This window comes from Staurois parvus, unplaced genomic scaffold (genome assembly GCF_062004578.1).
Source record: "Staurois parvus isolate SC_StPar_1 unplaced genomic scaffold, SC_StPar_1.0 ptg002060l, whole genome shotgun sequence".
Classification (NCBI taxonomy): Eukaryota; Metazoa; Chordata; class Amphibia; order Anura; family Ranidae; genus Staurois; species Staurois parvus.
The window spans coordinates 119880-138034 of NW_028319856.1; the positions used below are offsets into that span (position 1 = coordinate 119880).

General features: G+C 45.0%; 1 protein-coding gene across 1 annotated transcript in view; it reads right to left on the bottom strand.

The window, feature by feature from the left end:
* LOC149432896 (uncharacterized) overlaps nt 1–18155 on the bottom strand; it is a 93347-nt gene that overhangs the window by 34770 nt on the left and 40422 nt on the right. The window contains exons 4-5 of the mRNA XM_089664827.1: nt 415–519; nt 137–259 (exon numbers count right to left, since the gene is read on the bottom strand). Of these exons, the coding sequence (XP_089520953.1) occupies nt 137–259; nt 415–519 (228 nt within the window). The remainder of the gene's footprint in view (nt 1–136; nt 260–414; nt 520–18155) is intronic.

Sequence of the window (18155 nt, forward strand, 5' to 3'; positions counted from 1 at the left end):
CTTCCGTCACAGTTATCATGTCATTTACAAGCAATGTGTGTGGAATTAATGTACAATTGACAGTCAGTGGAGATCAGTGTGGAGATGCCAACAATGGCAAAGTCATGAGGTCCAAGCTTCTAGAGCTTGTGCTTACCTTCCACAATTCGGAGTCTCCGCAGAGGATGCCCCGCCTGTGGTTGGAAAAAGTGGATGGTGGCTGTCCTCCTGTGAGGCTTTTTTGCCAAGCAGACCACCGCCTGGCACCCATCAGCTGTGGCTAGAACAAGTCAACAAAGACAACATTATTGCCAAACAAATTCAGAATGAATGTAGCAAAACATTTTTCACAATACAAAACTGAAAGTAAACTTTTTAATAACAACTTGACTTACCAGAGATTCGGCGGGTTGCGCCGCTTCACATCGCTCCAACTGTGCTGGATTTGCAGCACAGTGGAGCGGTGGTGGAATCTCTGCCACATCCGATGTTTGATGTGGCGCACGATGGTCTGCTTGGCAAAAATTCGAACAGCAGGACCTGTGGGTGACAAAAAAAGGTCAAGAATTTAAATGTGAGAGGTTTGTGTAATCAAACATACCAAATATCAGACACAAAAGCAGGGGATAATTGTCCCAAAAGGCAAGCTAAAACATGAACTATATCTACGTGTGTGTGTATACACATACATACGTACATACAGTATAATTGTATTGTATTGTTATTTTCAATGCATTCTCACCTGAGCAATGCATAATTGTTGGTAGAATTGCATAATTGTTGGCAGAATTGCACAATTGTTGCAGCACTTCTAAATTGTGCTCAAATGGTCTTTAAATACACATTGTGCGTAATTGTTAATGGCACCCCAAGTGCTGTTAGCAAACATGCATTTTGCTGCACATTTTGGCATTTAACAAATATGCTAGGCACGCACCTAAATGAGCATTGAAAGAAAACACAACACTCCATGGGCACAAAAGGACAATTTATGCTTGTTTGGACATTTGAATTCTCATTGTGGTGTATTTTGTAATCCACTTTGTTGGTGCTTTTTGGTGATTAGATATGTTTTGTAAAACGTTGTTTGAAATTTGGATGTGCATATTTGTCTTGTGTGAGCCTGTATTTTGGATTATTTTGTAACAGCATTTTTGTGTGTTCTGGCCACACATGCAAAATGCATGTCATTTTGGCTGGGACATTATTTGGTTAATTTTCACCACAAAGTTGAATGCAGAAGTGCAGTTTGCCAAAGTATACGTACAAAACAACACCAAAAATAAAATCAAAAATACACTTTCCACAAATGCAAACACACATGCTTTGACCCCAAAAACGCCTGTTAAAATCACCTGTGGCCAAGTGTGCACTCAAGTGCCTAAGGCAACACAGGTTGTGTTGTAGCCATCTCTGCATTGGGTTTTGCGCTGTTTTTTGTTTCTTATGTATTTTTTGTGCCTTACTGTTTTCATTTTTGTTGCTAGGCAGATGTAAAACGGCAAAACGCAGACAACATGAAACACGTTCTTGTCTGCAGTGTTTCCATTTAAGTATTTTGACAAAAACATGACACTTTTGGAGTTCCAAAAAGGCTCTGACCTTTTCCCAAAAAATAAGCCATGTGAAAAAGCACATGTGTAAACATATCCCATAGGAAATCATCTTAAAGCGGCGCTCCATCCAAAAGGGGAAGTTCCGCTTTAAAGACTGCTCCCCCATTCCCCCTTAAGGATTGGCACCCTTGGGTAGCGGGTCCCCAAATTTGACAGGTACACGCTCCTACTTCCGGTACAATCGCCTAGACCAGGGGTCTGCAACCTTTAAGACATAAAGAGCCACTTGGACCCGTTTCCGAGAGGGAAAAAAAGACTGGGAGCCGCAAAACCATTGCAACATTTAAAACAAATCCGACACTGCATATATTGCAAAAAGCGCTCTGGTCATGAAGGGGGTTTAAGGGCCCAGTAAGCAAAGGGTTAATCAGGGCCACAGTGTATCTTCATAATCACAATCAAGTGGTGGGCAACCTTTTTTTTCAACTGAGCCAAATCTCGCCAAAACCACGATTGAAATTTATTTTGAGAGCCACATTTTTAAAACTGAAAATACATCCCCCATATAGTAATTCATCCCCCATAGTAATTCATCCTTCATAGTAATTCATCCCCCATATAGTAATTCATCCCCCATAGTAATTCATCCCCCATATAGTAATTCATCCCCCATAGTAATTCATCCCCCATATAGTAATTCATCCCCCATATAGTAATTCATCCCCCATAGTAATTCATCCCCCATATAGTAATTCATCCCCCATAGTAATTCATCCCCCATATAGTAATTCATCCCCCATAGTAATTCATCCCCCATAGTAATTCATCCCCCATAGTAATTCATTCCCCATATAGTAATTCATCCCCCATAGTAATTCATCCCCCATATAGTAATTCATCCCCCATAGTAATTCATCCCCCATATAGTAATTCATCCCCCATATTAAGTCCCCAAGTCCCCCCTGTGTCAATTCACTTACCTTTGCTCCGCGTGTTCCTCTCGCCGTGTTCCCGCGCCGTTCCGGTGTAGCATGAAAATCTGTCTCCTATGAGGATCTGTCCCCCTCGACGTATCTGCGCATGTGCCAGTTTCAGGCATTAGCAGCCGATCGGCGATCTCCGGCACATGCGCAGATACGTCGAGGGGGACAGATCCTCATAGGAGACAGATTTTCATGCTACACCGGTCTTCAGGGCGGCCTGTGAGATGAGCCTAGCGGGAGCCTAGCTCCGTGGGCCGGATTAAAAGGTCCGCCGGGCCGTAGTTTGCTCATTGCTGCCCTATTGCCTGTCACCTGGTGGGCAGTGTGCTCCGGAGCCGCAGCCAAGGTGAAAAAGAGCCGCATGCGACTCTGGAGCCGCGGGTTGCCGACACCCGGCCTAGACGTTTAGAAACGGAAGGTGTCCTCCCTCCTTGTAGTCTTTGGGAACATTTGACATGTGACCATTCATGAAGCGCAACTCTACTCGCACATGCACAGTGGGTAGCCAGCTGTGAAGCCGCAAGCTGTCACAGCCGGGTTCCCACAGTGAAGATGCCGTCCTCCTGGAACCCAGGACATCCGGTGAAAGGAGCTGCGGGGGACACACCACAGGACCGAGGGAAAGGTAAGCGGCTGCTTTTTAAAAGTCAGCAGCTACCGTTTTTGTAGCTGATGACTGTTTTTTTTTGATAGGTGGAGTGTAAATCCGCTTTAAATGTACTATACAGCATTTCTGACAAATGCGGCTTAAGATATGGTGTGGCCCTAGGGTCAATGTGTGTTTAGAATACTTCCAAAATGCACATACAAAAACACTACATCCAAATGCATGTTCCATTTCTATAGCATGTTAAACAGAAGAATAACGCACTTACATAATGTTAACATGCGCAAGTGAAAGTAGATAAAATACACATACTTTTATTCTGGCTTCACATACATGCATTGTGGTCTAACACCGCACTCCTGGGCAAATCACATGCAATTTGTGTGCGTTGCAATTAGAGACAAACATTTTGCACACCTCAAATTGCACCGCATCCGGGCCAGAAATGTGCAGGACCCTTTTTCAGGGTATGCACATGGGTGTGAATAGGCATGCGATCCAATTTGGCAAATCGCAATACGCTTTGTGTACCAATTTTGGTGTGTTGTTAACTTCACCTAGAAAGCCGCAGAAGGTGGCATGAAGGGGTTGCGGTTGTGATGCGGTGCAGCGCTTGCACAGAAAACACTGCAAATTTCACATCGTACCTGTGTGAAACCAGAATGTGCCAATATGTGGCTTGACAAAGCACAGTGGTCAGTGCAGATTATTTTCAATCCATGTTTTTTTACACTTTTCATTCACTGGTTTAACTCAGGTGATCGTTGATCACAATTATCTCCGGAAATCACATGCAGCCCATCAACCATCTACACATATCTCTGGAAATCTATACAGATCTCCTTGAAAAAAAGTCTCCTCTCTTCTTCGGAAAACAATTGTCCTCCACCTCATAAACAGGGGGACAGAGAAGACTTCTCCTTGATAACTAAAATCAGATTAATTATCTGTGCTTCATAAACATACACCAATACTGCATATGCATTGTATTGTCGAAGGCATTGCACACTAGAAATGTCAAATGCGTTAGTGTGTACAGTGCATGAGTGTAAAATGCTTTAGTGCACACTGCAGTGTACAACGCATTGCACACTGTAATACCGTGTACACCCACACATTGTAGACTGCGATGCACTGTACACTGTCATGCAGGATAGAGCAACGCATTGCACACTGTGATACCGTGTACACCCACACATTGTAGACTGTGATGCACTGTACACTGTCATGCAGGATAGAGCTACGCATTGCACACTGTGATACCGTGTACACCCACACATTGTAGACTGTGATGCACTGTACACTGTCATGCAGGATAGAGCAACGCATTGCACACTGTGATACCGTGTACACCCACACATTGTAGACTGTGATGCACTGTACACTGTCATGCAGGATAGAGCTACGCATTGCACACTGTGATACCGTGTACACCCACACATTGTAGACTGTGATGCACTGTACACTGTCATGCAGGATAGAGCTACGCATTGCACACTGTGATACCGTGTACACCCACACATTGTAGACTGTGATGCACTGTACACTGTCATGCAGGATAGAGCTACGCATTGCACACTGTGATACCGTGTACACCCACACAATGTAGACTGTGATGCACTGTACACTGTCATGCAGGATAGAGCTACGCATTGCACACTGTGATACTGTGTACACCCACACATTGTAGACTGTGATGCACTGTACACTGTCATGCAGGATAGAGCAACGCATTGCACACTGTGATACCGTGTACACCCACACATTGTAGACTGTGATGCACTGTACACTGTCATGCAGAATCCAGCAACGCATTGCACACTGTAATATACTTTAATACCATGTACACCAACACATTGTAGAATGTAATGCATTATACGCAGTATACATGTCCAGATATTCAAAGATTAGCCATGAAGGCCTAGCTGGTTACCTATTTGGCGATCGCAGAAAGCCGAATAACGCTACACTGCATCCAGGCAGCTCTGGGAGGGCGTCATATGACATCCTGGCAGAACGCACTATTCATGATTGCTGTGTCCTAAGGACACAGCTGATCACGTGATGTGGTAAAAGGCCAATCACAGCAGCTTTTTACCATGTGATCAGCCATGTCCAATGACATGCTGATCACCGGGAAATGCATTTGCCGGGTCTTGGCTGCACTTTCCTCACGCTGTCAGAATGTGTGGAAAGTACTGCCAAGAACCAGCAGTTATCAGAGCAGGGGTCTGCACCGATGATCAGTGCCCTGATGATCAGTGCCCACCAGTGCCACCCAACAGTTACGCCCACCTGTGGCCAGCAGTGCCACCCACCAGTGCTGCCTCATCAACACACATCAGTGTTGCTAAATTACCGGTTTACCAAATGTTATAATATAAACAGACTTTTGTTCATTATGAGCTATTTTGTTGTTTATCGAGCAAAAAGTAAAACACACAGCAGCAAGTCAATACCACCCAAAGAAAGCTCTATTTGTGTGAAAAAACTGATCTAAATTTAAGATGGGTACAATGTAGCATGACCGCACAATTGTCATTCAAAGGGTAACAGTGCTGAAAGATGAAAATTGGCCAGGACAGGAAGGGGGTATGAGTACCCAGTAGGCAAGTGGTTAATATCATTGACCCATCAATACCCAGGAGCTAATGTACAGATAAGTAGCATATGCACCAAGTGAGATTCTGCTAGGCCCCACCCAAAAAAATGCAATTACCTGTCCCTCACATGTTATTAACATATTTGCAATGGCCATACTTACTTTACATATAAGGATCATCTCCTCAGTTGAGAACTGTGCTCTCGCCATGTCCAAATGCCAATAGAGTTCTCAAAATATTCAGCAAACAGAAAACCTCCAACCACTCCTCATCCACTTACACTCCCCACAACCACTTCCGGGTGCGCGCGCACGTGATGACGGACTTCCGGGAGGATAGCCGCTCGTGCGCCATGGGGTACACCTGTTTGGCGCTTATTTGTATGCGATTGCGCATTTTTGTACCCTATCGCGCATTTTTATGAGCGACTATGATAGCTTTCGCGAATGTGTGTCTCTTAGTGATTTGTTTTTTTAACCTTGGCTAATATATATTGGTTTCCAAAGGCCAAAAATCAACACAGTGTGGACTATTTTATAACTGTAAATCAAATTGTAGAACACCTGTAGCTGGCTGCACAGTGAATGTGACGTATTCATTGGTACATAATATTGTGGTGCAAACGGGTTCTTTTTTTTTTGTTTTGTTTTTGAAAAAGCCAGTTTGCACCCACTTGCATATTCACACTCTTACAAGGTACATTTGAGCAGATTATATAAGTATACAAAGTAACTATTAAGGTTGGTCATATATTGAACATAAAATAAACACAAAAACAACAGTCCAACAACATTTATTGATCAAATATATCTTCATTTATTTTGTCAGCAGGAACAAGTAGGTACAGTCAATATCTTGATGAGTCACAAAAAGAATAGCATTGATGTGGCGAAAATAAAACACTCCTGCTCATTAGAGCTTACAATCTAAAGATACTTCTAATGAACTGTGCATGCACAGGTTATAGCAGGAAACTAAGGGGAAGAAGAATCAAGTAACATTTTCATGCACATAAGATTTACTTACACAATCACTTAGTATGAAGATCCATTCACAAAAAAAGTCTACACATCAAAATATCAAGAAAACAAAGCATGTGCAAAAAAACCCCTCCCACCTCTACAAATCCCCTACACATACATTTGTCAGCAGGTTTGTCAGAAAAATGCATTGGAGTCTAAATAAGCAAGCAAAATTAAAACAAGAGCAGATTTTAAACAAAACGATTGACATGTGTGAGGCTTTCAATGCAAAGAGAAAAAACACAATCATTGTGCAATAACACACTTTACAAGGCCAAAAATATGCAAACATTTCCAGCCCACTTCCAAACACAGCCTGAGTGGTGTCTGGGGCAATTCAGCATAAAATCTCTTCCTCCCCAAACCACTACAAGCAAGGACTAATGCAGGCCATAGACGGGGAGAAAAATGGCTGATTTTCTTAAAAAAAACGAAAAATCGGTCGTTCAAGCGGCTGAGGTTACCAGCAATGGTAAAAAAAATCGGCCGATTTTCATCCCGTCTACAGCCGGCAAAAAGTGTCCCTGCAGAGAGTATTCGTTTGACAGTTCTTTGACAGTTCCTTGACATTTACAGCGGTTGCAACATTGTATCTATTTGTATCCATTTAGGATACAGATGTTTTTATTCGGTCTCTGCAGGGACACTTCTTTGCCGGACTGGAATTCCTCTTATTTTTCATCCTTCTTCTTCTTCTTCTTCATCATCATCCTCTTCTTCTTCTTCTTCTTCTTCTTCATCATCATCATCCTCATCTTCTTCTTCTTCATCATCCTCCTCATCTTCTTCTTCTTCATCATCATCCTCTTCTTCTTCATCATCCTCCTCATCTTCTTCTTCTTCATCATCTTCATCATCCTTTTCTTCTTCTTCATCATCATCCTCTTCTTCTTCTTCATCATCATCCTATTCTTCGTCATCATCTTCTTCTTCACCCTCTTCTTCTTCTTCATCATCCTCTTCTTCATCATCATCCTCTTCTTCATCATCATCATCATCTTCTTCTTCTTCTTCATCATCCTCTTCTTCTTCTTCATCATCATCATCTTCTTCTTCTTCATCATCCTCTTCTTCTTCATCATCATCATCCTCTTCTTCTTCTTCTTCATCATTATTATTATACAGTATTTATACAGTATTTATAAAGCGCCAATAGTTCGCTCAGCGCTGTACATTACAAAGGGGGGCAGAACATGTGACAGAACAATACCAATACAATGCAAAACATGAGGGGATCGAGGGCCCTGCTCTTTCAAGCTTACAATCTAGGAGGGAGGGGATGGTGGCACAGGAGGAGATAGCTGTGGGGGATGGAGTGGTAGGAAGGGTGGAGGAGGTCGGCAAGTTAGCAGGGGGTGGGGTAGGCTTCCCTGAAGAGATGGGTTTTCAGGGTGAATCATCATCCTCTTCTTCTTCTTCTTCATCAACATCATCCTCTTCTTCTTCTTCATCATCATCCTCTTCTTCTTCTTCATCATCATCATCCTATTCTTCTTCGTCATCATCTTCTTCGCCTTCATCATCCTCTTCTTCTTCTTCATCATCATCCTCTTCTTCTTCTTCATCATCATCACCCTCTTCTTCTTCATCATCATCATCATCATCATCCTCTTCTTCTTCTTCTTCTTCTTCTTCATCATCATCATCCTCTTCTTCTTCTTCATCATCCTCTTTTTCTTCTTCATCTTCATCATCATCATCATCCTCCTCTTCTTCTTCTTCTTCTTCTTCATCATCATCCACTTCATCATCATCATCCTCTTCTTCTTCATCGTCATCATCCTCTTCTTCATAATCTTCTTCATCATCATCATCCTCTTCTTCTTCTTCATCATCATCTTCTTCATCATCCTCCTCCTCCTCTTCTTCTTCAACATCATCATCATCATCCTCTTCTTCTTCTTCATAATCATCCTCTTCTTCTTCTTCATCATCATCATCATCCTCTTTTTCTTCATCATCATCATCCTCATCATCATCATCATCATCCGCTTCTTCTTCTTCTTCATCATCATCCTCTTCTTCACCATCATCTTCTTCATCATCATCCTCTTCTTCTTCTTCTTCTTCATCATCATCCTCTTCTTCATCATCATCATCATCATCCTCTTCTTCTTCTTCTTCATCATCCTCTTCTTCTTCTTCATCATCATCCTCTTCTTCTTCTTCATCATCATCACCCTCTTCTTCTTCATCATTATCATCATCATCCTCTTCTTCTTCTTCTTCTTCTTCATCATCATCATCCTCTTCTTCTTCTTCATCATCATCCTCTTTTTCTTCTTCATCTTCATCATCATCATCATCATCATCCTCTTCTTCTTCTTCTTCTTCATCATCATCCACTTCATCATCATCATCCTCTTCATCGTCATCATCCTCTTCTTCATAATCTTCTTCATCATCATCATCCTCTTCTTCTTCTTCATCATCATCTTCTTCATCATCCTCCTCCTCCTCTTCTTCTTCATCATCATCATCATCATCCTCTTCTTCTTCTTCATAATCATCCTCTTCTTCTTCTTCTTCTTCTTCTTCATAATCATCCTCTTCTTCTTCTTCTTCTTCATCATCATCCTCTTCTTCTTCATCATCATCATCCTCTTCTTCATCATCATCATCATCATCATCATCCTCTTTTTCTTCATCATCATCCTCATCATCATCATCATCCTCTTCTTCTTCTTCATCATCATCATCCTCTTCTTCACCATCATCTTCTTCATCATCATCCTCTTCTTCTTCTTCATCATCATCCTCTTCTTCTTCATCATCATCATCCTCTTCTTCTTCTTCATCATCCTCTTCTTCTTCATCATCATCATCATCATCATCTTCTTCTTCTTCTTCTTCTTCTTCTTCATCATCCTCTTCTTCTTCTTCATAATCATCCTCTTCTTCTTCATCATCATCATCACCCTCTTCTTCTTCATCATCATCATCACCCTCTTCTTCTTCATCATCATCATCCTCTTCTTCTTTTTCTTCTTCTTCATCATCATCCTCTTCTTCTTTTTCTTCTTCTTCATCATCATCCTCTTCTTCTTCTTCTTCTTCATCATCATCATCCTCTTCTTCTTCATCATCCTCCTCTTCTTCTTCTTCTTCTTCTTCTTCATCATCCTCTTCTTCTTCATCATCATCATCCTCTTCTTCTTTTTCTTCTCCTTCATCATCACCCTCTTCTTCTTTTTCTTCTTCTTCATCGTCATCCTCTTCTTCTTCTTCATCATCACCCTCTTCTTCTTCTTCTTCATCATCATCCTCTTCTTCTTCTTCATCATCATCATCATCCTCTTCTTCTTCTTCTTCTTCATCCTCCTCCTCTTCTTCTTCATCATCATAATCATCCTCCTCCTCTTCTTCATCATCATCCTCTTCTTCTTCTTCTTCTTCATCATCATCCTCCTCCTCTTCTTCATCATCATCCTCTTCTTCTTCTTCTTCTTCTTCATCATCATCTTCTTCTTCTTCTCTTCCTCTTCTTCCTCTTCTTCTTCCTCTTCTTCTTGTCTTCGTCTTGCAGGTCACTGCTCATGCGCAGATTTTTTATCGGTAAAAAAATCGGCCGATTTGCCCATCATTGCTGCGAAAATCGGCCGATCGGCAAAATCGGCGTATTTTTTTCCAACTTTAGCGATAAAAAAAATCTGCCAAAATACCGAAAAACGGCTGAACAAATAGCCCACTAACAATCCGAAAATCGGCAGATTTTATTTTCGGCCGACAAATCGGCTGATTTTCGACCCATCTATGGCCTGCATAAGTCAAAAACCACACGGCCTAGTAACAGGCCAAATCACTCACTTCTGCACATCTTTATATAAGCTAGGTTGTATTTGGAGCACGCCAAACAAGGCCCCACACCCAATTAAGCCTACACCCACCACTGACCTTAATTTGGTCAGTGAAAGTGTTTTCACCTGATGAATCCGCTTCCTACCTGCATTAACCCTTGGTATACAGGCCCCACAAATCAGAAAGAAATATACAGTGAAATGTACGTGTGTGTCAGGAATCAAGGAATGACCAGAAAGGTGTGGACTGACACAGGGAAACACAGGTTTCAGGTATAGTATAATACAGGTTATTATTAGCCACCCAGATATATATAAATATAAACGCACAGTGCGCAAACCAACCTTCCACTAATCTTAGGAGGTGCAGGAACACAGGCGTAGTCAGGGCTGGAGAGGTGGAATGGTCAGGCCGGCCGTAGGGTTCTGTAATGACTGCCTGGTGGTACCTCTAGCGGTCCTCAGGACAGGATTCCCCAGGGCGCGGAGTCTAAGTCCCAGTCTGCTATTCACCAGGGCCCCTGATGGTGGGGATGGACTTGGAGCAGACAGGAACCAGGTCGCGGCCCCTGAGTACACCTGCTAGTGATAGAGGGATCCGCCAGAGGTATGTGCAGGTACAGCTGGATCCGTGCAGGATGGATGGATGGCAGAGTAGTGAGCGTGGTCAGACGGGCCAAGTCAGCAACGTGCGGGCAGCAAGGCATCAAAGGAGCAGGCAGAGAATGGTCAAGGTCACAAGCCGGGTTCAGTAACTCACGGACAGCGCAGTACAGAGGATCAGGCAGAAGGATGGTCAGGGATGAGCCAGTAGTCAGAACAGGAGACGGTCAACAGGAATCAGAATCAGGCAGGGTCGGCAACAAGGTATCTTCTCACAGGAACTAGGAACAGGATACAGGGGCTCATGGGGAGACATACACCAAGGCACAGAGCACAGGCCTGGTCATGCCTTATATACACCTTTCTGTAATCAGCCCCAGGTTTGGCTGATTGTGAGCTTCTGGCTGCTAAGAGCACCCGCTGGTCAGCTCTGGTACTGCAGCCCACACGGCAGGAGAGTCCCACCACCAGTGCTGAGAGCACCCGCTGGTCAGCTCTGGTACTGCAGCCCACACGGCAGGAGAGTCCCACCACCAGTGCTGAGAGCACCCGCTGGTCAGCTCTGGTACTGCAGCCCACACGGCAGGAGAGTCCCACCACCAGTGCTGAATCCATTCCTGACAGAACCCCCCCCTCAAGGAGCGGCCTCAGGACGCTCCAAACAGTCCTTAGTGGGCGAAATGTTCCACCGCCCGGGTCCGGTAACTGGCTGAATATCCTACTGCCGGAGTAAACCGGCTGGCTTGGTTTCCTGCTGGTAGACTTCTCTTTGTGTAGGAGAATCAAGGAAGGCAGATCACTGGGCACAGGATTTCCAGGAGCAGGCTGGGTATCAGTTATCGGCCAGTTTAACTGGACGTCAGGGGCTGGCATGTCGGGCTGTGTAGCGGGCAGAGGCACGTCAGCGGGCACCGAGTCATCTGGCACAACAGCGGGCACAGAGTCACCGGGCACGTCAGCGGGCACCAAGCCTTCTAGCAGAACCGCGGGTACCGGGTCACCAAGCTCGACAGCAGGCACCAAATTAACTGGCACGACAGCGGGCACTGAGTCAACTGGCATCGAGTCATCTGGCTCGACAGCGGGCACCGAGTCATCAAGCATCAAGTCATCCGGCTCAACAGCGGGCACTGCGTCAACTGGCACCGAGTCAACTGGTACGACAGCGGGCATCAAGTCAACTGGCACCGAATCATCAGGCATCAAGTCATCTGGCTCGACAGCGGGCACCGAGTCAACTGGCACCGAGTCAACTGGTACGACAGCGGGCATTGAGTCAATTGGCACGACAGCGGGCACCGAGTCAACTGGCACCGAGTCAACTGGTACGACAGCGGGCACCGAGTCAACTGGCACCGAGTCAACTGGTATGACAGCGGGCACCGAGTCAACTGGCACCGAGTCAACTGGTATGACAGCGGGCACCGAGTCATCAAGCATCAAGTCATCCGGCTCAACAGCGGGCACTGAGTCATCAAGCATCAAGTCATCCGGCTCAACAGCGGGCACTGAGTCAACTGGCACCGAGTCAACTGGTACGACAGCGGGCACCAAGTCAACTGGCACCGAATCATCAGGCATCAAGTCATCTGGCTCGACAGCGGGCACCGAGTCAACTGGTACGACAGCGGGCACCGAGTCAACTGGCACAGAGTCAACTGGCACGACAGCAGGCACCGAGTCAACCGGCATCAAGTCATCCAGCTCAACAGCGGGCACTGAGTCAACTGGCACCAAGTCAACCTGTACGACAGCAGGCACCAAGTCAACTGGCACCGAATCATCAGGCACCAAGTCAACTGGCTCGACAGCGGGTACCGAGTCAACTGGCACCAAGTCAACTGGTACGACAACGGGCACCGAGTCATCAGGCATCAAGTCATCTGGCTCAACAGCGGGCACTGAGTCAACTGGCACCGAGTCAACTGGTACGACAGCGGGCACCAAGTCAACTGGCACCGAATCATCAGGCATCAAGTCATCTGGCTCGACAGCGGGCACCAAGTCAACTGGTACGACAGCGGGCACCGAGTCAACTGGCAGGATGGTACAGTGAGTGGGAGCAGGGTACCGACATGTGGCAGATTGCTGGGTATACTGGGCTGTCACTGGGGGGGCTGTCACTGGGGGTGCTGTCGGGAATGCAGGAAAAGAGCTTTGAGCAGAGGAATGATGAGAAACAGGACTGGTTCGTTGCAAGCTGACTGAGGCTGGGTGTAACAAGTCTGTCCATGTCTGCAGTAAGGGTTGGACAACGCTCAGCTTACACAAGGCCTGTCTGATCAAAGTTTGCACTGCGTTTATACACTTCTTTAGCACCTGTGGTGAATATGCTGAATAATGCTCCAAGAAGCAATCCGGATCATCCTCCAACAACCATACCAGTGATATTATTTGACTCGCCCTGAATGGAGGAAGAAATTCATCCCTGCTTTCAGGGGTACTAGATGAAGCCAACTCAATACAAGCCTGAATCAATGGCTGCACCTCAGAGAGCTCTAGGTCCTGACCTACTAGGGAATGAGCGACCCGTATGCACTCTAGCAGCTGATCCCGGGTATACTCCCGCAGAGTCTTATAGGCATATTCCCTGTCATCAAAGACTAGCATAGACAAATATACAACCTCATCAGGATGCATCCTTCACGACAAGTCAAGATGGCTTCCCTGTGCAGCCACTTCTGGTCAGGAAAGGCCTGGTCATGCCTTATATACACCTTTCTGTAATCAGCCCCAGGTTTGGCTGATTGTGAGCTTCTGGCTGCTAAGAGCACCCGCTGGTCAGCTCTGGTACTGCAGCCCACACGGCAGGAGAGTCCCACCACCAGTGCTGAGAGCACCCGCTGGTCAGCTCTGGTACTGCAGCCCACACGGCAGGAGAGTCCCACCACCAGTGCTGAGAGCACCCGCTGGTCAGCTCTGGTACTGCAGCCCACACGGCAGGAGAGTCCCACCACCAGTGCTGAATCCATTCCTGACAGTGTGCAGCATACAACAGAACATTGAGCAGGGATGTAAAAGGGAACCCCAATTGGAACCTTTATTGCTACTATGGTCACAATTCCCTCCAGATTCTCACATGAGTTAAGACAGTCACATGACCACATCTTGTATGCAATACTGAAAATGACAAATCAATTTGACTAGTTTGGTGAATTTCCCATCAATTGGCAAAACACTCCAGAAATCAAACATCACCAAACATTACACTCTGGGCAAAGCTGATTTACAAATCATGCGACTTCCAGTAAAGTTGACCATTTCAATGCAATTTTCAAAGACATCTGACACAGATCTCTATGCAAATTGCCACTAAAGTAGTACATGTGCTACTTAAGAAATCAGTGTTTGAAACACACCCATGTGGTCGCTCTAATAGCAGACAATAGGGTGCGACTTTGCAGACGATTTACAACTTGCATGTTGTGCAAATCACATGCCAAGTCCCACTCAATGTGCACGCTATTGTAGCGTTCAGATTGTGGTTCAAACGTGGTTGGAGTCGCAAGTAAGAATAAAGTAATGAATACACTACTTTTCATGCAATTTGCTGAGAGATCGGTGTCGGATGTCTTGCAAATTGCACTTGAAATCACTATGTACCCCGACTTTGAAATCATGCAACTTCTATGCAAGTCACATGATGTGACTGTGGTGTCAATAACACCACTTAGAAATCTGCTTTAATGTGACCGGGTAGCCCCCAGTAACATTGTTTGCGATTGCCATGCAATTGGCATGACAGGCGACTTGCAAATCGTAGACCAAGTCGCACCCTATTGGCCACTGTAGGCTCTGTTCACATCCAATTGGATTGTGAACTCGTGCAACTTCACTGTAAGTTGGGCAATTGCCGCATCGGATTAGATATGACAGTGGTGTAAGCCCCCAGTAACATTGTGTGCAATTTGCCATGCAAAGAGCAAGCTGCTGGCCATGCCAATCACATGACAAGTCACATCCAGGGTGTGCAATTTCAGGTGCGATTTGTGCATTGACATCGTGCCTGATATTGGATATAATGAATGTGAATGTGAGTGTATTAACATACGCCATTTGTTGCAGCGAGAGTTCAAAGGTATTTGAGAATTGTGGCCTTTTATTAGCAATTTAACATCTAGACTCAAATAGAAATCGCAATGCTACACACAACTGAAAACACAACTAGTTAGTAATTCTCTAGAAAACACAGTAAAATTGGCAACTTAAACAGTAATTTTCAATTGCATATAGTGGGAACGAAGCAGGTAAATCAACAAAGGAAATAAATCTTTGAAGGCGTGCGGTACCTGCCTGCTGGGATAAGGGTCTGCTATGCATTTGGGGGAAAAATGCACACCAGTATTTGTGACAAGTTTGATGTGTGGATTCACCAACCAAGTCTTTTCTCTCTCGCTCACTCTTCTGAATGTCTCTCTTTATCACTCCTCAGTATGTATCTCTCGCTCACGCTTCTTCGTCTCACTGGCTCGCTCTTCTCTCTCGCTCACTCTTCTGAATGTCTCTCTTTATCACTCTTCAGTATGTATCTCTCGCTCACTCTTCTTCGTCTCACTGGCTCGCTCTTCTCTCTCGCTCACTCTTCTGAATGTCTTTCTTTATCACTCTTCATTAGGTATCTCTCGCTCACTCTTCTGAATGTCTCCCTTTATCACTCCTCAGTATGTATCTCTCGCTCACTCTTCTTCGTCTCACTGGCTCGCTCTTCTCTTTCACTCACTCTTCTTCGTCTCACTGGCTCGCTCTTCTCTCTCGCTCACTCTTCTGAAAGTCTCTCTTTATCACTCTTCAGTATGTATCTCTCGCTCACTCTTCTTCGTCTCACTGGCCCGCTCTTCTCTCTCGCTCACTCTTCTGAATGTCTTTCTTTATCACTCTTCAGTATGTATCTCTCGCTCACTCTTCTGAATGTCTCTCTTTATCACTCCTCAGTATGTATCTCTCGCTCACTCTTCTTCGTCTCACTGGCTCGCTCTTCTCTCTCACTCTCGCTCACTCTTCTGTATGTCTCTCTTTATCACTCTTCAGTATGTATCTCTCACTCACTCTTCTTCGTCTCACTGGCTCGCTCTTCTCTCTCGCTCACTCTTCTGAATGTCTTTCTTTATCACTCTTCAGTATGTATCTCTCGCTCACTCTTCTTCGTCTCACTGGCTCTTCTCTCTCACTCTCGCTCACTCTTCTGTATTCTCTCTTTATCACTCCTCAGTATGTATCTCTCGCTCACTCTTCTTCGTCTCACTGGCTCGCTCTTCTCTCTCGCTTACTCTTCTGAATGTCTCTCTTTATCACTCTTCAGTATGTATCTCTCGCTCACTCTTCTACGTCTCACTGGCTCACTCTTCTCTCTCGCTCTCGCTCACTCTTCTGAATTTCTTTCTTTATCATTCTTCAGTATGTATCTCTCACTCACTCTTCTGAATGTCTCTCTTTATCACTCCTCAGTATGTATCTCTTGCTCACTCTTCTTCGTTTCACTGGCTCGCTCTTCTCTCTCACTCTCTCTTCTGTATGTCTCTCTTTATCACTCTTCTGTATGTATCTCTCGCTCACTCTTCTTCGTCGTCTCACTGGCTCGCTCTTTTCTCTCGCTCACTCTTCTGTATGTCTCTCTTTATCACTCCTCAGTATGTATCTCTCACTCACTCTTCTTCGTCTTACTAGCTCGCTCTTCTCTCTCACTCTCGCTCACTCTTCTGTATGTCTCTCTTTATCACTCCTCAGTATGTATCTCTCGCTCACTGGCTCGCTCTTCTCTCTCGCTCACTCTTCTGAATGTCTCTCTTTATCACTCTTCAATATGTATCTCTCGCTCACTCTTCTACGTCTCACTGGCTCGCTCTTCTCTCTCGCTCTCGCTCACTCTTCTGAATGTCTTTCTTTATCACTCTTCAGTATGTATCTCTCGCTCACTCTTCTGAATTTCTCTCTTTATCACTCCTCAGTATGTATCTCTCGCTCACTCTTCTTCGTCTCACTGGCTCGCTCTTCTCTCTCACTCTCGCTCACTCTTCTGTATGGCTCTCTTTATCACTCCTCAGTATGTATCTCTCACTCACTCTACTTCGTCTCACTGGCTCGCTCTTCTCTCTCACTCTCGCTCACTCTTCTGTATGTCTCTCTTTATCACTCCTCAGTATGTATCTCTCGCTCACTCTTCTTCGTCTCACTGGCTCGCTCTTCTCTCTCGCTCACTCTTCTGAATGTCTCTCTTTATCACTCCTCAGTATGTATCTCTCGATCACTCTTCTACGTCTCACTGGCTCGCTCTTCTCTCTCGCTCTCGCTCACTCTTCTGAATGTCTTTCTTTATCACTCTTCTGTATGTATCTCTCGCTCACTCTTCTTCGTCGTCTCGCTGGCTCGCTCTTTTCTCTTGCTCACTCTTCTGTATGTCTCTCTTTATCACTCTTCAGTATGTATCTCTCGCTCACTGGCTCGCTCTTCTCTCTCGCTCACTCTTCTGAATGTCTCTCTTAATCACTCTTCAGTATGTATCTCTCGCTCACTCTTCTACGTCTCACTGGCTCGCTCTTCTCTCTCGCTCACTCTTCTGAATGTCTTTCTTTATCACTCTTCAGTATGTATCTCTCACTCACTTTTCTGAATGTCTCTCTTTATCACTCCTCAGTATGTATCTCTCGCTCACTCTTCTTCGTCTCACTGGCTCGCTCTTCTCTCTCACTCTCGCTCACTCTTCTGTATGTCTCTCTTTATCACTCCTCAGTATGTATCTCTCGCTCACTCTTCTTCGTCTCACTGGCTCGCTCTTCTCTCTAGCTCACTCTTCTGAATGTCTCTCTTTATCACTCTTCAGTATGTATCTCTCGCTCACTCTTCTACGTCTCACTGGCTCGCTCTTCTCTCTCGCTCTCGCTCACTCTTCTGAATGTCTTTCTTTATCACTCTTCAGTATGTATCTCTCGCTCACTCTTCTGAATGTCTCTCTTTATCACTCCTCAGTATGTATCTCTCGCTCACTCTTCTTCGTTTCACTGGCTCGCT